Raw genomic sequence first — 24,164 nt, forward strand, 5'->3', positions numbered from 1 at the left:
TTCATTTAATCACTGTAATTCCTCTTTAGCATCAATTAGCAAGAAATTCTCTGCTTTGCCTTCAGGACCATACAAGGCAAAAGCAGACTGGCACATTGCTTCAGCTTTAACTAACACAGTAAAATCTGGTCAACCAATCACCCTAGAGGAACTGATGTTTAGAAATAATTACCCATCATTAATTTACCTGCACCCAGGCATGTGATTTTTACAGATCTAATTTAATTCCATATTGAGGCACAGAAGAAGTTTATTTTCAAAGTTTGTAATAATACATTGTTTCTGCTGACATGAAATCCTGTCTGCAATTTGCACAGTATCTAGTCCATTTTACGATTATATAGATTAATACTTATGGTATAGATTAATACTTTTTAACACTTTGTTAAAAAATAATTCAGAGCACTCACTGCTTAAGAACTACTGTAAATGCTTCAAAGGAGAAGTGAAATTATCAGATGTCTGTTTTGTTTTCATAGATGCGGTCATCACCAAAACAGAAACACAAGATTTGCTGAGTGGAAGAATTGTTTGCTTCTATCTTTCAGAACCAAAGAAACCTGAACAGGATTACAAAGATTTGAGACTATCAGTTACCTCACAAATGTTATAGAACATAACCAGATCACTTCATCACACTCATTACTGTGACTATCATAATTTAAAGCTTTTTGCACTCCTCTAATAAAGCAGTTTGAGTAAATAAAGCACTGAGATTTGATGTTTAAACACTTCCACTATGAAGATGAACATGAAGTTCATATGAACTAGAGAAGTAGAGCAATTTAAGGCTATTACATTTTCTCTAATGAAACAATCAGTGATTACTTTAGTTTCAACAAATTGCTGCACTGCCATCAAAATACCCAATTTAAAAACATGTTAGCCTAAAGAGTTTGTAAGTTTTGGGAAAAATAAAATCTTGAATTTCCTTTCATTCTGTTCCAGCATTTGGCCTCCTCTTCAGCTTAATCCAGATGCCATTATTTGGACGAAGAATCAGACCTCCAGTTATACCAAGCTCTTCTGGCTTTTGACATGAGTCCACCCAAAAGCGCCGCAAGATGAGAGCTAGAAGAGCTTTCTCCTCCATTTGTGCAAAACGCTGACCTACAAATTACAGGGCAGTAAAAAAATAAAAATGTTATTGTCGGATTGTATCAACAGTTGCTGCATTTGCATGCTCACAGTGATACCCCATGGAACACAGGACAGCAGGGACTGTGCCTTGAGAACAGAACTCAATTTAGGTCAAAACTGACTGCTCAATCTAGTACTTTTCCCTGCATGACAACTCTGGCCTTCCTGGGACAATTCACAGTATTATCTCCCTTCCCACAGTACACAGAACTCAAACAGCACAGAGGAAACAGTCAACACTTTATATGGAACTAATAAAAAACACAGCCTTGTCATATCTCTTGGATGGACTAGACAGGAAGGAATGGCTGACAGTAGAAGATGCAGGAGAAGATGTAGCACAGGGACTGTCAGGAGAGACAATCCATGTTTGCAGAGGAGCAACGGAGATACAACTCCGACAGAACAACAGACATACCTTCCTTCGATGAACACTAAGCATCACACATACCAGTGATTTGGTAGCACACAGGGCAAAGTTCAATTTACACTTCAGAGAAAGGTGGAGAAGGAAAAGAGAGAACAGAGAAATGTGAGGGAAAGCAAAGAAAGTGTCACCACAATCCAGGCAGCTCATTTAAACTACGCTGAAAGTAGGATCAGGACACAAAACCCAGTGCTCAAAACTTTTTCATTTCTCCCCTCTGTATATTATCTACAGATGGGTATCTATACATATGTACACAGTGATTTACTTCTGCAATGACATTAGTGAATCACCTCTCCTGCACATGTTCCTGTACACTCAGGAACTAGCTAGACATGTAAAATTAGATTCCTTTTTGAAATATGGGAAGATCTCATCTGCTGTTCTTATGGGAAAGGTACCTATTCCCAATGAGACTAATTAAAAACAAACAAACAAACAAACCCCAACAACCCCACCCCTCAAAAAGAAAAAACCAGACCAAAACCAATAAAACCAAAAACCCAAAAGAAATTGGGTTTCTTGTTTTTGTAAGTGGCATAACAATTGATGAATGTTCCCCACATGCACTTAAGATCAGTGAATGGAACAGTCTTTTCATGTGTTCTATATGAATAACAATGCCCCTATTCTGAGCACAAACACCAAGTATCTCAGTACCACCTGACCAGCTAACAAGTTCTGGGATGCCAGTGAAAACACCAGAGAAACAAAGGGTGTCAGTGTCGTGCTTTGAGCCCAGCCGGTAACTCAGAACCACACAGCCGCTCGCTCACTCCCCCCCTTCTTCCTCCCCCTGCTCCCGGAGGGATGGGGAGGAGAATCGGAAGAATGTAACTCCCACGGGTTGAGATAAGAGCAGTCCCGCAACTAAGGTATAATACAAAACCACTACTGCTACCACCAATGACAATAATGATTAATGAAATAACAAGGGGAGAGGATACAATTGCTCGCCACCCGCCGACCGATACCCAACCCAACCCCAGCAGTGCTCTGACCTTCCGGGTAACTTCCCCCGGTTTATATACTGGGCATGACGTGCTGTGGTATGGAATACCCCTTTGGCTAGTTTGGGTCAGGTGTCCGCTCTCTGCTTCCTCCCGGCTTCCCCTCCTCCCTGGCAAAGCACGAGACTGAGAAAGTCCTTGGTTGGAATAAACATTACTTAGCAACAACTGAAAACATCAGTGTTATCAGCGTTGTTCCCAGGCTGAAAGTTAAAAAACACAGCACTGCACCAGCTACCAAGAAGGAGAAAAATGACTGCTATAGCTGAACCCAGGACAGTATCCACCCCTTATTCCATACCATTCACGTCATGCTCAGATCCCACATCTCTCAACACACCATCGCCCCTGTCCCATATATACATATATATATACACCCACACCCACACACAGAGAAAGATATCATTCCCTAGTCCATGGACCAATCCCTGTAAAATTGCTGAATTCATCCAGTCCATGATGTCAGGCTCCATCTCTTGTAAAAGTCTTTCAGGGCAGGAGGGACAGTATGTAGTGCTGGGTTGTTGCCTGCTGATGATGCCGCCAAACTCGTCTGGTCACTGCTGAGCTCGTCTGGTTTCCTCAAAATTCATTCTTTGTTGAGGTGATGATCGGAGGGAAGTCAGGGTCAATGGCTGGCGACCTGAAGATATCTGGCTGGTGGGCTACAAAAGTGTTATAGAGCAGGCAACAGCATACAATTGAGTTCATTGGCTGTTTTCCCCCAAAATCAAATCCCCTTGAGGTACACATCGGACTTCCCCATCTTCCCGCATTACCCACCAAGTATATCCAGGTCCCTGAGCAAAAGCAACCCCACGAGTGGGTTTGCCTTTACCTGAAGCAGGAATAACCCAGACTGTCTTCCCCAACAAATTCTTTATGTGCACCACAGGAACTTTATCCCCCTATACAGTACGTAAAAGTTCTGATTGGGCTGGGCCAGCCCTGTTGGCAGATCCCCTACTGTTGACCAACCAGGTGGCTTTTGGTAAATGTGTATCCCAGTGTTTGAAAGTCCCACCACCCATTGCTCTCAGTGTAGTTTTTAACAGCCCATTGTACTGTTCGATTTTCCCAGAGGCTGGTGCATGGTAGCAGATGTGATATACCCACTCAATGCCATGCTCTTTGGCCCAAGTGTCTATGAGGTTGTTCCGGAAATGAGTCCCATTGTCTGACTCAATTCTCTCTGGGGTGCCGTGTCGCCACAAGACTTGCTTCTCAAGGCCCAGGATAGTGTTCCGGGCAGTGGCGTGGGACACAGCGTATGTTTCCAGCCAGCCGGTGGTTGCTTCCACCATGGTAAGCACATAGCGCTTGCCTTGGCGGGTTGGTGGGAGTGTGATATAGTCAATCTGCCAGGCCTCCCCATACTTGTACTTCAGCCATCGTCCTCCATACCAGAGAGGCTTTAACCGCTTGGCTTGCTTAATTGCAGCACATGTTTCACATTCGTGAATAACCTGGGCAATAGTGTCCATCGTTAAGTCCACCCCTCAATCATGAGCCCATCTATATGTTGCATCTCTGCCTTGATGGCCTGAGGTGTCATGGGCCCACCGGGCTAAAAATAATTCACCCTTATGTTGCCAATCCAAGTCCATCTGAGTCACTTTAATCTTAGCAGCTTTATCCACTTGCTGGTTATTCTGGTGTCCCTCAGTGGCCCGACTCTTGGGTACATGAGCATCTACGTGGCGTACCTTCACCACCAGGTTCTGCACCCGAGCAGCGATATCTTGCCACAATGCAGCAGCCCAGATGGGTTTACTTCTGCGTTGCCAGTTGCTCTGCTTCCATTGCTGCAACCACCCCCACAGGGCATTTGCCACCATCCAGGAGTCAGTATAGAGATGAAGTACTGGCCATTTTTCTCGTTCAGCAATGTCCAAGGCCAGCTGGATGGCTTTCACCTCTGCAAACTGACTCGATTCACCCTCTCCTTCAGCAGTTTCTGCAACAACTTGTCACAGGGGACTCCACACAGCTGCCTTCCATCTCCGATGCTTTCCCACAATACGGCAGGACCCATCAGTAAACAAGGCATATTGCTTTTCACTCTCTGACAGTTCATTGTATGGTGGGGCCTCTTCGGCACGCGTCACCTCCTCTTCTGGTGACATCGCAAAATCTTTGCCCTCTGGCCAGTCCATGATGACTTCTAGAATTCCTGGACGACTGGGATTTCCTATTCGAGCTCGTTGTGTAATTAGTGCGGCCCACTTACTCCATGTAGCATCAGTTGCATGATGTGTAGAGGAGACCCTGCCTTTGAACATCCAGCCCAGCACAGGCAACCGGGGTGCCAGGAGGAGCTGCGCTTCAGTTCCGATCACTTCTGAGGCAGCTCGAACCCTTCATAGGCTGCCAGTATCTCTTTTTCAGTGGGAATATAGCTGGCCTCGGATCCTTTATATCCCCGACTCCAAAAGCCAAGGGGTCGACCTCGAGTCTCCCCTGGAGCTTTCTGCCAGAGGCTCCAGGTAGGACCATTCTCCCCAGCTGCGGTATAGAGCACATTTTTCACATCTGGCCCGGCCCGGACTGGTCCAAGGGCTACTGCATGAACTATTTCTCGTTTAATTTGTTCAAAGGCTTGTTGTTGCTCAGGGCCTCATTTGAAATCATTCTTCTTCCGGGTCATGTGGTAGAGAGGGCTTACAATCAGACTGTAATTTGGGATGTGCATTCTCCAGAACCCCACAACACCTAAGAAAGCTTGTGTTTCTTTCTTGTTAGTTGGTGGAGACACTGCTGTTATCTTGTTGATCACATCTGTGGGGATCTGGTGGTGTCCATCTTGCCATTTTATTCCCAAAAATTGAACCTCCTGTGCAGGTCCCTTGACCTTATTCCGTTTTATGGCAAAACCGGCCTTCAGCAGGATGTGGATTATCTTCCTCCCTTTCTCAAAAACTTCTTCCGCTGTATCACCCCACACGATGATGTCATCAATGTATTGCAGGTGTTCTGGAGCTTGCCCCTGTTCCAGTGCAGTCTGGATCAATCCATGGCAGATGGTAGGGCTGTGTTTCCACCCCTGGGGCAGTCGGTTCCAAGTGTACTGGACGCCCCTCCAAGTGAAAGCAAACTGTGGCCTGCATTCTGCTGCCAAAGGGATTGAGAAAAATGCATTGGCAATATCAATTGTGGCATACTTGGCTGCCTTTGACTCCAGTTCATATTGAAGTTCTAGCATGTCCGGTACGGCAGCACTCAATGGTGGTGTGACTTCGTTCAGGCCACGATAGTCTACTGTTAATCTCCACTCTCCATTAGACTTTTGCACTGGCCATATGGGGCTATTAAAGGGTGAGCGGGTCCTGCTGATCACTCCTTGGCTCTCCAGCCTACGGATCAGCTTATGGATGGGAATCAAGGAGTCTCGGTTGGTGCGATATTGCCGCCGGTGCACTGTTGTGGTCGCAATTAGCACTTGTTGTTCCTCGACCTTCAGCAACCCCACAACAGAAGGATGCTCTGAGAGACCGGGTAAGGTGGACAGCTGCTTAATTTCCTCTGTCTCCAAGGCAGCGATACCAAAAGCCCATCTATACCCTTTTGGGTCTTTGAAGTACCCTCTCCTGAGATAGTCTATGTCAAGGATGCATGGAGCCCCTGGACCAGTTACAATGGGGTGCTTTTGCCACTTCCTCCCAGTCAGGCTGATTTCAGCTTCCAGCATAGTTAACGCTTGGGATCCTCCTGTCACTCCAGAAATAGAAATGGGTTTCACCCCTTGATACCTTGATGGCATCAGAGTACACTGTGCACCGGTATCTACTAGAGCCTTATACTTCTGTGGGACTGATGTGCCAGGCCATCTGATCCACACAGTCCAGTAAACCCGATTATCCCTCTCCTCCACCTGGCTGGAGGTAGGGCCCCTCTAATAGTGATCTAATAGTGATAGATCTAATAGTGATCATAAAATTCTCCACTTCTGTCTTGTAGAAAAGGATTAGTATTCCTTATCACAGGAGCTGGAGTAAAATCAGCTCTTTCACTCCATCTGGGAAACTGCTCGCCAGAGACTGGAGCAGCAGCTTTCCTGGGAGGATCATCCTTGACCATTGTTCTCCTCTTCAGTTCACGCACCCGTTGCTCCAGAGCTGAAGTAGGTTTTCCATCCCACTTTCTCATGTCTTCTCCGTGATCCCGCAGGTAAAACCATAGGGTGGCCCGTGGTGTGTACCTCCTATATTTTCTTTCTCGAGCAGTAGGGCGCCTTCTGTTGATAGCTGAGACATGGGTTGGTACGCGTGGAGAGCTGGATAGATTGGATAAATCGTCTCTCAATTGTTTGAACTTCTGGGACAGTTTTTCCACAGCTGAAATGATGGAAGGGGTGAGATTGTCTTCGAACTCTCGGAGTTGACGAATCAGGCAATTCACTGTTGGTGATATTCCGTCATTCCAGGTCATTGATGCCAATGCGTGGGCATATGATGATGGCGCACTCCGTGTAAGTTTCCGCCACATGGGTCGTGTACATTCGACTTCATCTGGGTCTACGGATGTGTTCCTGGCATCTGGCCTACGATAGATCATCTCTATAATGGCTGATTCCCTCAGGGACTGGATGCCTTTCTCTATTGTGGTCCAGTTGGCTGAGCGACTCATAATATCGTCTTTGTAGGGAAACCTTTCCTTCACAGCTGCCAGGAGCCGCCTCCAAAGACTGAGGGCTCACTTCTCTCTTGCAATCGCTTTGTCAATTCCTCCTTCCTTAGCAAGTGATCCCAGCTGCTTGGCTTACCTACCTTCTAGTTCGTGACCGTCGGCCCCATTGTCCCAGCATCGGAGCAACCAGGTGACAATGTGCTCCCATGGAAGACGGGTGAAATCTTTTCGCATATTCCGCAGCTCGGTTGAGGTCCGGGGTCGAGAAGTGACCTCTTCTTCTTCTTCCTCTTCCTCTGACCCACGTAGTAGTAACTCTTGTTCAGATGCTGTTGCATGTAGTAATGGCACTGGGTCTTCATCTTTCTTCGCTTCGCGGGTTGCTCTTTGTGCCTCTCGTCTGATTTTGCTTACAGGGGCAACAGACATTGTCACAAACTGGCCATTTGGTTTAGCTGCAGTGTTTGTCACTGTGGTTGGAGTGGCTGCAGTGTCTGCCACTAGGATTGGAGTGGTTGCAATGTCTATTGCTGGGGTTGGTGCAGCTGTTGTGCTTGGGAGTTGAGTAACACCAACAGCTGCATTGTCTGTTGCTGTCGAGGTTTGAGTAGCTACTGTGCTTGTCACTGGGGTTGGTGTAGCTGCGGTGCTTGGAGTAGCCACATTGTCTGTTGCTGTCGGGGTTTGAGTAGCTGTTGTGCTTGTCACTGGGGTTGGTGTAACTGCTGTATTTGAAGTTGGAGTAGTTGCGTTGTCTGTTGTGGTCAGGGTTTGAGTAGCTGTTGTGCTTGTCACTGGGGTTGATGTAGCTGCTGTACTTGGAGTAGCTGTGTTGTCTGTTGTGGTCAGGGTCTGAGTAGCTGCTGTGCTTGTAGTTGGCATAGCTGCGTTGTCTGTTGCTTTGCCATCAGATCCAGAGACACTTTTTTCCCTTTGAAGGTGCTGGATAGTGTTGAGCAGGGCTCTGTAGGCGTAGGCCAAGCCCCAGCACGTTGCCAAGATTTGTCCCTCTCTGGTATAACCAGGACAACAGCACACCTCGTTTAAGTGTTTTACTAGTTTTTCCGGATGTTGCACTTGTTCAGTGGTGAAGTTCCAAAGCACTGGAGGGGCCCACTGGCCTAGATACTTGCCCATACTATCCCACACACCCTGCCACTCATAACTGTCCAGCCTCAGGGAAAATCTCTTGGTGGTCCTCCTATATCGTCGTCTAATCCTAGACCAGATTCGAACCTGATACTGCTGAATTTTTGAGATTAAACGAAATAGGATGTTCCTACGACGGGATGGCCGTGGGTAAAACACACTCCGTATGTTTGCCAACATGCTGATCCCCAGCACAATCAGCAGGCAGGTTTCAAGGGTATTCAAAGGCCATCTAAAACCTTCAGAACTCTCAACTGCTGTTGCAAATAGGGTGGTGGGGGAACGGGGGGTGAAAGAGAATGCTTCCTTCGTAAGTTTACCCCCCGAGGAGAAAAAAAAAGATATGCAATTGCTAAAATATTTCATTATATACCTCCCAATGTATAGAGGTGATGGCCACGCTGGAAGCACAAACCAGACCAGTTTCATGATCAATGAGTCTATTGTATTACAAGTCATTACCATGAAGTACAGTGAAACAAGAACCTTAGCCCAGGCCCCCCAGCCGATAAAAGCTAAAACAGCAAATAGTGGCTGTAAGTAAGGTACAACATGCTGAAACTCTGAGATCAAGCGCAACAAGTCTGAGAGCCAAATAATCACCATTGTGACAAGTAGTAACAATGAATGCTTATCACAAATATGATTAAACACACTCTGGTCAGATCTGTCGTTATCTCAACCTTTCATGCCCCACGTTGGGCGCCAAAAAGAACTGTCGTGGTTTGAGCCCAGCCGGTAACTCAGAACCACACAGCCGCTCGCTCACTCCCCCCCTTCTTCCTCCCCCCGCTCCCGGAGGGATGGGGAGGAGAATCGGAAGAATGTAACTCCCACGGGTTGAGATAAGAGCAGTCCCGCAACTAAGGTATAATACAAAACCACGACTGCTACCACCAATGATAATAATGATTAGTGAAATAACAAGGGGAGAGGATACAATTGCTCACCACCCGCTGACCGATACCCAGCCCGACCCCAGCAGTGATCTGACCCTCCGGGTAACTCCCCCGGTTTATATACTGGGCATGACGTGCTGTGGTATGGAATACCCCTTTGGCTAGTTTGGGTCAGGTGTCCGCTCTCTGCTTCCTCCCGGCTTCCCCTCCTCCCTGGCAAAGCATGAGACTGAGAAAGTCCTTGGTTGGAATAAACATTACTTAGCAACAACTGAAAACATTAATGTTATCAGCGTTGTTCCCAGGCTGAAAGTTAAAAAACACAGCACTGCGCCAGCTGCCAAGGAGAAAAATGACTGCTATAGCTGAACCCAGGACAGTCAGAAAGAGGGAAAGAATACATCAGTTTCAGACTGCATCTTTGGGACGCCCAGCTGAGATCATGAGATAAACAGATTAGTTGTTTCCAGAGCAAAGCAAGCGCAGATGCACCTTCCATCACTCTGTCTTGTTGACACCGAGGATCAGAAATTTGGAAGCAATCCTATCCTGACACAGGAGCCCATTAACATGCTGCCAGGCTGTGGGAAGGAAGCATCAGCATGATAGACACAGGTCCTTGGAAGAAAGGAAACCCATGGGAAGAAACGGAACGTGTCAGCTCAAGCACCAGGCTTGCAGGGGAGACACTGCTCAGAATTCAGGGTGGGGCTGAAGCAGCAGCTCAGAGGAGAACAGGACATGAACAGCAGGCACATCAAGACTTACATTTCTCATACGCATGCTGCTGCCACAGTTACCACACTGTCACATTACAAGTGCTTCCTCTTCAGTACCTACCAATGCAGTTCCTGGGACCAGCTGAGAAGGGCACATATGCATACGGGTGCCTTCCCTTGCAATTTTCAGGGAAGAAACGCTCAGGCTTGAATTCCTCTGGGTCAGGGAAGACCTCAGGGTCTCTATGCAAGGCATAAGTTACAACAACAACATTTGTGCCTTTTGGTATTTGATATCCTCCTAAAGAGAAAAGGGAAAGGGTTAAAACAACAGCAAATAAGTCACTTTCTATATACAACAGCACAGTGAAAAATAAAACAATGCTGCCGTTTACTTGGGAAACACTTTAAGTCGATGCTAGCAGGATAGGAAGTGCCAAACTGAGGACACTACTTACTAATAGAGCAATCCTCTGTCAAGGCACGGGCAAACAGCGGAACTGAAGGGAAGAGCCGAAGGGCTTCTTTCAAAACACACTCAAGGTATCGAAGCTCCTTCAAATCGTCCATTGTAACAGGACGCTCAGTGTTGCCTGTCCAAAAACAAACAGGAACAAGACCAAAAATCCCCATTTTTGGTTCAGCAAACTCATCTGTCATGGTTTACGCCCAGCCGGTAACTCAGAACCATGCAGCCACTCACTCACTTCTCCCCCTTCTTCCTCCCCCCGCTCTCGGATGGATGGGGAGGAGAATCAAAAAGAACGTAACTCCCACGGGTTGAGATAAGAACAGTCCAGTAACTAAGGTATAATACCAAACCACTACTGCTACCACCAATAATAATAATGATCAGGGAAATAACAAGGGGAGAGGATTCAATTGCTCACCACCTGCCAACCGATACCCAGCCCAACCTGAGCAGCGATTTGGGCCATCCAGGTGCCTCCCCCCAGTTTATATACTAGGCATGATGTGCTGTGGTATGGAATACCCCTTTGGCTAGTTTGGGTCAGGTGTCCTGTCTCTCCTTCCTCCCGGCTTCCCCTCCTCCCTGGCAGAGCATAAGACTGAGAAAGTCCTTGGTCAAACAAAATATTACTTAGCAACAACTAAAAATGTTGGCATTATCAGCATTGTTCCTAGGCTGAAAGTCAAAAACACAGCACTGCACCAGCTACTAAGAAGGACAAAAATGACTGCTACAGCTGAACCCAGGACATCATCCCAGCTCCCTCCAGGAACTCTCATTATGCACCAAGACCATATGTAGAAGAAGGCGCTACACATTCACTGAATGTGCATGCCTTGCCCCAAAAACATAAGGTTGGCTATACTCTCCTACTCTTCTGGCACCCATCCCAATCACCTCTAGCTACTGAAAGCTCCAGAAGTGCATATGGCATGTTCCTACCTCCCCTTCCACATCTAGGCTTATAATGTATCACATCCCCACTCACAAATGCAACCACCACTGCAACCACAATGAAGGAGGAAACAGAAACGTACCAAACACTTCATCCAGTTCTCTGTGAACCTTCTTCTGGGCTTCAGGATTACGTCCAAGTAAGTACAGGGTCCAATTCATACCAGCTGCTGTAGTATCATGGCCCTAGAGGTCCAAATTTACAAAAAGACATTCGCTTCAACACCATTCCTGTGCACAAGTAGTTTCATAAATACCTACATATGCAGGTAGTATACGATAGAAAGTGACACTTATTAGTCCCATAACCACAAAAAAAGCCCAAAACAAAACAGAAGTGTAGAACTCTATCCAACATGCTGATTATTAGGATGTAAGATGACCCATGATTCTGTCCGACTGAAAACTGACCAAAAGTGAAAAGTGCTGAAATAACCGAAGCAAACCAACCTCTCCTCTGCCTTCCAGAAACTCCATGAATCATCAGTATATCTACACAATGAAACAGATGTATATGCATCTTTTTGATTGCTGGGGGGCCAATGACTACCACAGGAGAAATACAGTGGACACAATCTGTAACCTTTACAAAATTATCCAAAAGAGGGTGTAATGAGACACAGTACAGTGACCACAGGAGGGAATACTTTTTCATCTCCTATGAGAAGGGGATCAGCTACTACTCTTCTCAGCACCTCATAAAAACTTGGAAGGGAAAAAAAGGGAAGTGGAACCAAAAATAAACCAAACAAGGGGAAGCAAACAAACACCAAAACAAATAAACAAACAAAAACACACACACAAAAAACAAAACCAAAACCAAAAAAAACCAAAAACAAAAAAACCAAAAAAAACCCCAAAAAAACCCCAAAAAAATCCCCAAAAAAACCAAAAAACCCCCCAGAAAACCAAAAAACCCCCAAAAAACCCAAAAAACCCCAAAGAACCACCCAAAAAACCAAAAAAAAAAAAAAACCCAACAAAAAAACCCCAAAACCAAACCAAAACCAAACAACAGTAACAACAAAAAGGGAAAAGTTGACCAAAAAAGGATTTTGGTACTAAAAAGGTGGACTTGCTGAGAAGTTCAAGATGTTGCACCTCTTCAAAGTGCAGCTATAGAGTAGTACAGGAAAGTTAAGATATAACCTGGAAAAACTCTCTTCCCATCAGCAGTAATATGACTCTGAATTGAGGTCTTCTGAGATGGAATTCAGGTCCACATAATGGAGGCATGTGGAAGACTTGTGAAAGTCTTGTTTAGTTGCTTCATTGGACAGGAAACCAGATGCGAGAAGACAGTACATCAATGCACAGCTGATGACAGAACCAGGAGGTTACAGCCAACATGGCGAGGGACAAAGTGTGAGGAGAACTGACAAAATACAAGGCAAAACACTGAAACCATTTAGAGCTCTCTTTCGCATTAATAAGTTTTCTAACAGGAGCTGAGACACCATGGCCCACATCAGCTATTAAGCTCTCACTACTCACCTGCTTTCATGATAGAGCCTGCTCACATAGGCAGGGCCTGCCACATGTATATTGTCCAACATTTTGCCAGGGTACTGGATCAAATATTTCTATCCTTCAATGGTTTCTATCCTACAGAGATTTCCTCTTAGCCTTCCAGGGCTAAAATAACTTCATACTAAATCAACCTCCTGAACTAAGAAAAGGAAGAATCACTACCTATAAATGGTGAATCTCAGGATCTCAGGTTCTGGGGAGACAAGAAGAAAAAACACCCCATCCCCCCCAAAAAATGAAGCAGTGGGTTCCTTGAGTACCTCAAACATGAAAGTATCCACTTCCTCACGAATATCCTTGTAGTCCAATTTGTTCCCTTCATCATCTGTTGCATTCAGCAGCATGTCTAGGAAAGCTTTTCTCTTTTTGGACCCACTTTCTTCAGAGCTGCCATCACTATCACGTTTCATTTGCTTGGCATTTTCAAGTTCTGCAACTTTTTCTCCAATGACCTGAGATTAGAACCATTAAATTAGATATGATGCATGCAGCAGATGTACACAGTCTACATCACACAGGTTTGTCCCAACTTTGAGCAGCCTTTGTGAGACCAAGAAAATAGATAGTCAAACCATGCAAATAACTCATTGATCATCAGGAAGTGTAAACACGTCCAGAATATCTGGAATAAGCCAATTGTGAAGGCCAACATTAGTGACAGCAAATCACAGAACATCACCACTATTTAAACAGACTTACCTCGACGAAGATAGTCTCTACCCAATAACTAAGGAAAGGATGACAGACTGAAGAGAAGCCAGGGCACTCCACAACCCTGCATCTGGACTACACATAGCATAGCTGGAACCACTACACTAATGCGTCTCAAATTCTCTTCAGTATGAGATCAATGGTCGATCTTCCCTTTTTTAGGTTGAAACACAGCCCCAGTGACAGAGATTTCATGCTGTCACCACCGTTGTCATAACAGCAAAACAAAACCCTTCAATAAACTGGTATTGCTCTCAGCAACAACAACATAATTTAAAAATAAAGGCTGTAGAGGATGTAATTCTATTCAAAGAAAGCACAGAACAGGAAAAAAAAAGTTACTGTTATATACACACACATTGTTTCCCTCACTGAACATATGAAGACAGATCTGAACCACCTTTTGCCTCAGTGTTACATTAGGTGATATTATTATTTACTGCTCCCTCATCTTTCAAGGGATATTATTATTTACTGCTCCCAAATCTTCTAAGATATGGCTTCTTATATTCAGTGCACCATCATGGGAAGAAAGCGTTACCTTAGGTTCCTTTAAGAGGCTCTCTTGTGCCACACTGCTGCAATTCTCAACAAAAGGAAGCAAAACGTGAACTACTTAAAAACAATGCAATGTGTATCATTATATGTAGTGAAAGTTCAGAGATTATTCTCTTGTCATGGGCATTGATAAAATGACATTGTGGGGTACATATATCTCTTTCAGGGAAAGCAGCCTCTCTGGTGACGTTTTAACAGTAGATTTGGGAAGGCAACCGTTGGCAAGAATAGCATGGGAATTAATTGGTGAGAGAAAGGAGTGTTACACACACAGTCCAATATGGTGATGGAATGCTGCATTTTATGCCAAGTCAGTGACATATGCTTAATAGTTTCTGTGACAAAGCATCTTACTGCTGATGTGGGGACTTCCATGCGTTTGCTCATCCCAGCAGTTCTGCTCCAAATAAGGGAAAATGAATACAGGCTTCAATTTCTGAGAGCTGGATCAAGTGGTATTACCACACAGAACCCAATGCTTACTGCTACAGACCTGGCAGTGGGCTATTGCAGGCAATTCAGTTGTGGAGGATCTGGGGCAGAAAAAGAGATCAATGAATTCATGTTCTTTGTTTTGGTTGTCAAGGACCTGCAAGTCCTGTTACTCCCTTGGAGCTGTATGCTCCCTTGCTTACATACAACAGAGCTCCTGACAGTGAAGTCAGCTGTTGTCTTCTTTTCAGGGAATTCCTCAGCATCCAAACGGAGAGAGTGTTCTCCTTTTAATATATGCATATTAAGAGAGCTGATCCTCACCATCATTTGGAAGCTCTCTACTGAGTGCGAGTCTTCATTCCAACAACTAAAATGTACCTACTGTATCTGTAAAATTGTGAAGGATCTTGAGGTTCCTCTCATGCTCTCTTCCTTCCTTGAACAGCGAATATAGAAGATCAGGCCAAAGCCACGGGCTCATCTGTCGCTGTTGGATTAGATCGCTCATCCTAAGGGCACAATAATTACCTCATGTAACATTCTTTGACCAGAAAGAAAAAACAAACTCAAATTTACAGCACACTTTCACAAACCAAAAAAAAAAAAAAAAAAAATTCTGCTTCCCCCAATGAAGTGGAGCTTAACATATTGTGTAGGTTTAAACCCATTCATCTGAAGGGAAGGCTGTTCATATTTGTTTCCTGATTTTAATTCTGTCACCTGTCCGAACATCACCATGATTTATATTGTTATGCATTGATCTCTGAGAGTGTATTCTCATTTAGTTGGAATCCTCTTGAAACAGACATGTTCAGCTATCCAGTCCAGTCCCACTCCACATCAGTAAAGCATTGACCATGATGAAAAAGACGCATACATCCTGAAAAGACATGTTAGGGAGGGTTCCAAAATATGTGCCTCAAGACCTCAAACAGCCATCTGAAAACATTATATTTCTACTTGACTGTCCAGATAACATATATGCCAAACAGCAAATGGAAAGTACTTAAAGAATATGAAACTTCAAGTATGCTGAAACAGAACTGGAGTACATTTGGAATAGCTGATTGTCATTGCTATTCAGCTCTTGCGCACACTTTTGGCTATAGAAAGCGGCTTTGAGCAACCATTATTACATTTAGGCCAACTTTGGGCCCACTTGCAGTGCAATTTGGGAAAGGCCAAGGAACCAAAGACAACCAAACCTGCTAATTCCACCCCTTTTTTGTTATACACCTGTGTCAACAAGCCCCATCAAAGGCTAGGGGTGAGATCATAGAACTGTTTAGGTTGGAAAAGACCTCTAAGGTCATTGAGTCCAACCATTAACCTAGCAGTGCCAAGTCCACCACTAAACCATGTCCCTAACTGCCGCACCTACACTTCTTTAAAATACTTCCAGGGATGGTGACTCAACCACTTCCCTGGGCAGCCTGTTCCAATGCTTGACAACCTTTTCAGGGAAGAAATTTCTCCTAATATCCAATCTAAACCTCCCCGGCACAATTTGAGGCCATTTCCTCTTGTCCTATTGCTTGCTACCTGGGAGATGAGACTGATGCCCACCTCACAACCTCCTTTCAGGTAGTTGTAGAGAGCAATAAGATCCCCCCTTCACTCCTGAGACTCCTTTTTTCCAGGCTAAACAACTCCAGTTCACTCAGCTGCTTCTCATAAGACTTACACTCTAGACTCTTCACCAACTTTGTTGCCCTTCTTTGGACATGCTCCAGCACTTCAATGTCTGACTTGTAGTGAGGGGTCCCAAAGTGAACACGGCACTCGAGGTGCAGCCTCACCAGTGCCAAGTACAGCGGAATCACTGCCCTGCTCCTGGTGGCCACATTGTTTCTGACACAGTCCAGGATGCCGCTGGCCTTCTTGGCTGCCTGGGCACAAGCTGGCTCATGTTCAGCTGCCAATCAGCACAGGAAGATAAGGGGAGTAGGAATAGTAGTTTTTGAATGTTTCATTTGTTTCTCAGGTTTGGGATATTTACTGAGACTTGAGGGTATGAACTCACTGTTGCCCCTGTAATGTTTCAGCTTGTACTGAAATATAGTGCATTTTACTGAGGCCTGGGGCATTTTTGTGGAGGAACTGAATTTGTGGCTCATGGCAGATGAACTCTTGACACCAGTAGCATCAACTCCAGCCCAACTACAAAGCAGCCAAGGAAAATGCCCATTTACCTGTAGATAGCACGAACATAATCAGAATCCTTATTCTCCTGAGCACCCACACTCTTGCCCATCGCTGTTTCTAGGAGGAGGAAATCATCAATGGTTCACAAGCACAAATTGGAATGCAGAGTACCTGTACACAATATGTTACTACTGCTCTCAGGTTCTGATTGTCACCACTTCATCCCTTGAGCAGGTGAATACACATATCCCTTTCCAGGAAATGAGCTTGCTTTATATTTACATTCCCAGAAACTCTGCTCCTCAACAAAACCTCACTTCAGACTGTTACGTCTGCCCTGCCCATCCCGCAAACTCACCTGCTTAGATGCACACAAGACATCCTAGGGAAAAGGATGGCCTTGAGAGGATAGAAATGTATTCACACAGTGTGCAGCAACATTCCTCTTCAATCGTCTCCTCACGCAACATGTGAGGCACAGCCGTACTTATGAGCTCCTGCATTATTCACAGCCCCACCATATAACTGAAGAGGGCTTACCACAGATGATATCAAGGGCACACAGCGTGATGTCCGGAAAGACATCAAATGGTTCCTTGTCAACATGTTTCTCAAGTTTCTCCAATAAAATAGTTCCTTGTTCATTCATAACCTCTAGAAAGTCAGTTAAGATTGTGAAGTGGAATGTGGGAGTTATCATCTTCCTCCGCAACCGCCACTTGTCTCCAGTGCTGCAAAATTAACAAGGAGGAAGGAAAGGTTAAAAACTCCAAGGCAAAAATAAAATCCTCATCACCACAGGAAGTGTACAGTAAAAAGTGCAACCTGAAACACCTTCATAGGCAGAGATGCTGTAGATAGCTCTTCAACTTGTCCATAGCACTTCCCAGAATAGAAATATTTCTTGCTCCAGCTCTCTCCAAAGGACAAATTACCATTTCTACAGCTGCTCTCAACAAAAGGAGATGCCAACACGCCTTCAGGCAATACAGCCTCTGGTTGCTCAGTGTATAGGCTCTTCTTTATAGAGGGATGGAGCAGAAGCCATCAATAGCACAAACCAGTTATTTAGGATCAAGACCTCAACCTCTGTGAATCACCACCCATGCAGATCTTCATCCACTGACTAGGAAATGAGGATTGCAGAGAACTAAAGTAGTCCACAGACATTAGCCAACTGACTGCCTCAATGTCTGGTTCCTTTATATCATAGTCCGATCACAAAGCACAAGGAGTTCACCTCTGAGGGCCCCAAACTGGCAACAGAGCTCCACTGCTAACAGGAAGACCTTGACATTCTCGTAAAAACATAGAAGAGGCATAAAGGCACCAGAGGCACTCTACACTTGTTAGGCTTGAGTATCTGCATTATCCAGACCAAACTCTACTTGACCATCCCAAGACCAGAGGACACCAAACCCTTACATCACTGATCCTTCCTCTCTTCACTCCTGACTTGCACTCTTACCAGGCTCACCTCTTACAAGCCTCTACTTCATGAGAGAAATGAAGGACAGGGTTAAGATATTCTCCCATCTGACCCCAAAGTATCACCAACCTCAGGCCCATTCTACTAGTTTGCAGTGCCACAAGCTGAGATAAGCAATGCACACAGCTGCAGTTCTGCCACAGTCCAACCACTTCATATACATCACAACGTTCAAAACATCCAGCCCGTAGCATTGCAGACTAAATGACACCACTTGCCATAGGATACAATCTCCCAAAATCCACATTCCTTTCAAACCTTTGGACAAAAGGTAACAATGGCCAAATTTGCCAAGAAACACATTATGCCAAAAGATTTTTTTATCAGACATTAGCTTCTAAAGAGCATTTGAGACCACCACAAGGAATAAGAGTTCTACAGGTATCAGCTACATCTCTGTTCAGATATATGCAGAGCATTCCTGTCACCAAGTCCTCTTCCTATCATACACCCTGCAGATTCCAAAAGGACACCGAGGCACCTGCATTTCACTATACCTTGTCAGAAGTCCAGTGCCCAGCCAAGGGTGCAGGAATTCATACATGTATGATTTTTCTATATGCTTCGAGCTGTTCAGAATGACCTGTAAAAAAAAAAAAAAAAAAAAGAAAAAAAAAGGAAAGCAAAGGAAAAAACATTACTTGTTAGATGGAGAGAGATTTCTTCAGCTGAGATTACTTCACACAAACTCAGTTCCTCCACAGAAATGCCCCAAGCCTCAGTAAAATGCACTATATTTCAGTACAAGCTGAAACATTACAGGGGCAACATTGAGTTCACACCCTCAAGTCTCAGTAAATATCTCAATCCTGAGAAACAAATGAAACGCTCAAAAACTACTATTCCCACTCCCCTTATTTTCCTTAAAAAGAAAAATTTGTGTTACAAAGTCACAGGTAGAGCTCAGAGAAAACCTAACAGTTTCTAGCCTTAACCAAACTCACAAGAAGTACCATCTCTTCAATAAACACTCCAACAAAGAAACAACTCTATCTTCCCAGTTCAAGGACAATTGTCAGTAACAAAACTAACGACTATATTTCATCGCATCAAGACAGACCCACCAAGTTCTAATGCAGTTAGACACAAAGTATTGCAACCTGCATTTCGTAATGTCCTATCCCGATATCAGTGGTCCAATCTTCCCTGGTGTTTGCTTCTCTGTTCTGCTCCTGGGAGCAGAAACTTTCACACATGTGAAAACAAAGCAAAAGGAGATGCTTCTTTGTATAAAACATAGTGAGTTGATGTTTTCATTTGCTGGCCATCTTCAGTATTTACTTCTTTCCATGACTAGACTTTTCCTATTCTTCCACTTTCAGCCTTTCTTTAGCACTGGGTCAAGGACCATCTCAAGTAAAATCACTCCAAGAACTTTTTCTTTTTTGCAAAAATTACGTTGAGAGAATAGAAGCTAAGAGGTTGGACGCTGCTTTGCATGTCAGTAGAATAGACAGGAGACAAGCACGCTCACCTCCACACTGTCAGGGTGATACAAAACCATGACAGGCAACGGTCCTACCCAAAGTTTCAGCAATGGCCAACTCCTGAACTCTTCAACATAAGTTTGTAGTTGTTTAAAAAAACCTGGAATGAAAAAAGCAGATTAGAATTTTTTAAAAAGGAGGTTTTACTGAATAAGCAGGACTTCCGTAATGAACTGTTTTTCACCATATGCCCTGTAACTATGTTTTTGTTGTAGTTTTATCTCGCTACTATGACCAAGCAGTGTATTTTGCACCTAGCTATCAGCTGTACTGGAGGAGTGTTTCTTTATAGCTGCACTCTTGAAAGCGCTCTATTCTAGAGAAATCTCTGCTAGCTGTAGATAAGGCAGCTTGATTTAAGCAGTCTCCAAGCACTATAGCATGGGCTTTCTGTATTGCAATACTCTTCGTAACAGATAAGAGACAAATCAAACTTTACCAAGGCTATGCTTACATTTTGGCTTATCTGACACTAGCCAAAATGCTGTATCAAGCCACTTCTTTACTTTCCAAATACAGCATCAAGCCTTTTCCCTCTTGAGGCCTTATTGCCAGGTACTACATTTGTGGTGCTCACACAAGTGATGTCATACACAGTAGTGGTAGAGCACTGCACAGGAATCATTATCACTTGAAATGTCTAGTTTCTGATAGCTGGACTCCAGAAGAAAATCTTGGAGCCCTTACACCACTACTGTCTGCAAAATACTTCTTACTCCAGCATGTTTAAATCCTCTCACTCCCTTGCAGTCCTGACCATCAGTGATGGTTTGCAATTCTAGCAGGAGCTTTTCATAGCTGGCTGCTCCAAGATTAAATTCCACTCTTGTCCTTTTAGAAACCTTCTTGAGGGTAAAGCAGGCCACTTACAGGGCCACTGTGGTTTTGGCAATTCAGATGTTCCCATCTCTAAGGGCACAGACTCGCATGATTATTTATGCTACAGACCATCTGAGAGATACCACTGTTATCCAGCCACCAGCTGGACTTCATACGAATGAGCTCAGCAACCCTGCCAGTTCTCCACCCACATTATTATCCACTTATCCAGTCTACATGTTGTCAGTTTAACTATACCAAAAGCAAGGGAGGTGGTATCAAAGACCTTGCTGAATCAAATTAAATGCCATCTACTGCTCTTCCCTTGCGCACAGATCCAGCTATCTTATCACAGAGGGTAACTGCATGCACTTTGCGATTATAGAAGAGGTGGCAGCTATCAGGATGTTCAAGGATTAAACATGCCTTCACCTTTTCAGAAACCAGATTAACAATAAATGATTCCCTCTAAGGCCTCTGCAGAGCTGAAAAGTCAAAGGTCCCCCCCAAAAGAGGAAAAAAGCCTAGTTTCCTAATAGATACCCAAAAAGCAGTCCCTAGTCATAGGCAAAGTTCTAATGACACCTCATCCAAAAGGCTTAAGATTGTCAGATTATTTTGCTGTTTTTAAAATATTTTCTCTAACATCACCATAATCGAGATATCACAATTTCACAGCATTTGTCTACATATACCAATAAATAAAATCTCTATCAGATGAAAACGCATTTTTCTTTCTGCTATAAAACCTTATTCTTTTTTCTAAAACCTATACTTTTTAATTATTACATATGTAATGAAAAATATTATAAACCACAAACTTCACTCGTTTTTACATAACCAAAGAAGAACAAAGACAGGTGGTCATGGACTTAACTGAAGCATGGAGGCCAGGCAACTCCTGCTAACAAAGGAGATGACAGACTTCATACAATATAAAAGTCTCCATCAAATTGCTTTCCCGAGAGAGAAGCAATGGTATTTTTGTTGTTGTTGTTATTATTATTATTATTCCTTTTCTAAGAAGATTTAAAAAGAAGGGGAAAAAAAAGGGGGAGTGGGGGGGGAGAAAAAAAGATTTGTGTCATAGTCAGCCTCATATACACATCCTGACTATGATCCTGCTACTTTTTCCCCAAAGTCAGCTTCAGGGAAAGCTGCTTGCCCTTATGCAGGGTGGGATCTGGAAGAAAGATGCGAGCATGTACCCTCACGAATAGAAGGATCACATCTCAGCATGTGTCAGCACTGGGCAAAGTGCATGCCCATGGCATGCACTTGTCCTTGGCTTTGCCGTGCTCCTGTGTCCCAGCTGCTCTCTCTTCTGGCAGCATACCTGGCAGCACAGCCAGCAGTGCATGTGCACAGAGCAGACTGGTACACAGACATCACAAAACATATCCAGAAGAATCTGCTGGTCCACTAACAGCACAGCCAGAGCTGCTTTCACACCACAGACTCCTCAAGGAATATGCTCCTGTGCAAAACCAAGTACCAAATGAAAAAAAGAACATGTAGCACATTTGAGCTCTCTCAAGCATCTGGCAAAAAGAAGGTACCATTGATCAGTGCAAGAACAGAAAGGTTTGCTTTTGAGGGATGTACTGCAAATACTCAGCAAGTTGTTTTATATCTAATGCATAAAGCTGAGGCACAACCAATTCTGAAACTGACCCAGCAATTCAGCATGCTAAAGTCCCTTGCACATACTCACTTGGAGGAAGATAATTATTTAAAGAAGTATTTTTCCTTCGCAAGCTAAATCTTTGTTTGGATCGCAGCCAGGGGTACACAGTACTCTGCACTGTGAAACAGCACTTCCTGTGAGAGCACCCAGCATGTTTCCCTGTCGGAAAAACATACTCCACAGCATTCATGCTCCACCTCACCAACAACTGGAAACAGGTCTGAGTCCAGCATCAACATCTGGAAGCCACATTTAGATTGAGCCTACAGCTAACATTTGACCGGTAACAACCCCACATTTATGCAGCATATCTCCTTTCCCTCTCACTGCCCACTTCCCACACCCTTCCCCTCTTCAGGTTGCCCAAAGGCCCAGAAACACCTAAAGGCAATGGCACATGCTACAACCCCCCACAGTCAGCCACACTTCAACCACGCAAGCACCTCACCAGCACTGGCTCCTTCAGCAAAGCCTCACACAGTGCAGGGACCTCCCCATAGCTGGGCTATGGCATGAGCTGCCCTTACCTTCTCCCTTCCGCTCCAAGAGTAGAGCATTTCCCAGCACAGGATAGCAGGGGCTGACACCCGGTATCGGCTTCAGCACCCACCAGCGCCTCCAGTAATCCATCAGGGAGGGCAGGGAGCTCACAGCCACAACTGCCAACAGCAGAGCCATGACCCCAGCCCCCAACTGCAGCAGCTGGGGTCCCCCTGCGGCTCCCTGCATGACCTCCATCACCACCTCCCAGCCTCCCGCTCCAAGCCTTGATCCCTACTGGGGAGCAAGTGCTGCCAGTACTCAGGTACTCGGCTCTGCCTGTACCTGGCTGAGTGTGCCAGGACCAAGGCACCAGAGCAGGAGGCGGAGCTGTCACACGGGCCCTGAGGGCAGCTTCCTGTCAGGAAAACAAACAAAGATCTAAAAAACACATGCGTGGAGAGGCTGCCTGCAAGCACTGCCTGACAGCAGAGCAGCCACAGGGAACAGTGCTATTTCCCTGCCCTCACTCGGTTCCACTTCCCTGCCCTCACTCGGTTCCTCTGACTCAAGTGAAGAATGAAGAAGTTTTTTGCAGGTCTGTGCAATGTCACAGAAAGAAAAGATACAAACTGCTGTCAAGAGAAAAAAAACCATCTATTTTCCTGCTTTGGGAAGGATGGGTTTTCTCAATATCGTCTCTCTGTATCTGTTTTCAGGTGCTCAGGGAACACCATTTTGCCACACAGAACTGCTCCAGTGATCTCCAACATGATGCCTGAACGGTTTCAAGTGCTTCAGATAGGGAGTAACTTCCCTCAGTTGGGTGGATGGCTTCAGTGGTTTACAAAAACCAGAGCCCATATACAGACCCGCGATCAAGAGCAGCACTGCAAAGCATGCTGATGCTTCATGGTTCAAATGGCCTTTACTGATCTCACCGTTGAATGCTCAGTCACAGGCTAAAGGGTGCCAACTGGTAGCACCAGCACCTGTGCCACAACTTGCAAAGTGCCTGGGCAGAAGTGGTGCCAGATACGCCATATACCCTGCTGCCCTTCCTGCTTCAGGAGGATCCAGGGTCTCTTACTGCTGCAGGGCTGCTGAGTGCCTGCTCCTCAAAGCCTCCAATGCTCAAAAAACCCTTGTGATCAAACAGAAGTTTGGTGAAAAGACACCATGGCTTCATCACCTGAATATACCACAGAAGTTTCTTATCAGCATGATGATGTTTCTCTCATCTGCTTTGTACCAAAATCGACTGCACTGACAGCACTGGCACTTCTAGTAAACCAACAACAACCACCTTAAGGTGAGAAACACAAAGAAAGCTCAGAACATCAGAAGCTAAGGAAAGGCTAATGATCCTCGGCAGCAGAGGGGGAGTAAATTTTGGCACTTTGTTCCTGCAATTTCCCAGCAAACAC

At 44.9% G+C, this 24,164-nt stretch overlaps 1 protein-coding gene across 1 annotated transcript; it reads right to left on the reverse strand.

The window, feature by feature from the left end:
* LOC115610388 (cytochrome P450 4V2) lies at window positions 1-23,143 on the reverse strand. Its single transcript, XM_030491851.1, has 11 exons — window positions 22,785-23,143; window positions 19,739-19,851; window positions 18,762-18,847; window positions 17,316-17,506; window positions 16,823-16,892; window positions 15,013-15,139; window positions 13,187-13,378; window positions 11,480-11,582; window positions 10,429-10,563; window positions 10,092-10,271; window positions 1-1,110 (listed from the first exon to the last, which is right to left on the reverse strand). Exons 1-11 carry the CDS (start codon window positions 22,993-22,995, stop codon window positions 935-937), a joined length of 1,584 nt encoding a protein of 527 aa, XP_030347711.1. The 5' UTR covers window positions 22,996-23,143; the 3' UTR covers window positions 1-934.
* Between the last annotated feature and the right edge of the window lie 1,021 nt (window positions 23,144-24,164).

This window comes from Strigops habroptila, chromosome 7 (genome assembly GCF_004027225.2).
Source record: "Strigops habroptila isolate Jane chromosome 7, bStrHab1.2.pri, whole genome shotgun sequence".
Classification (NCBI taxonomy): Eukaryota; Metazoa; Chordata; class Aves; order Psittaciformes; family Psittacidae; genus Strigops; species Strigops habroptila.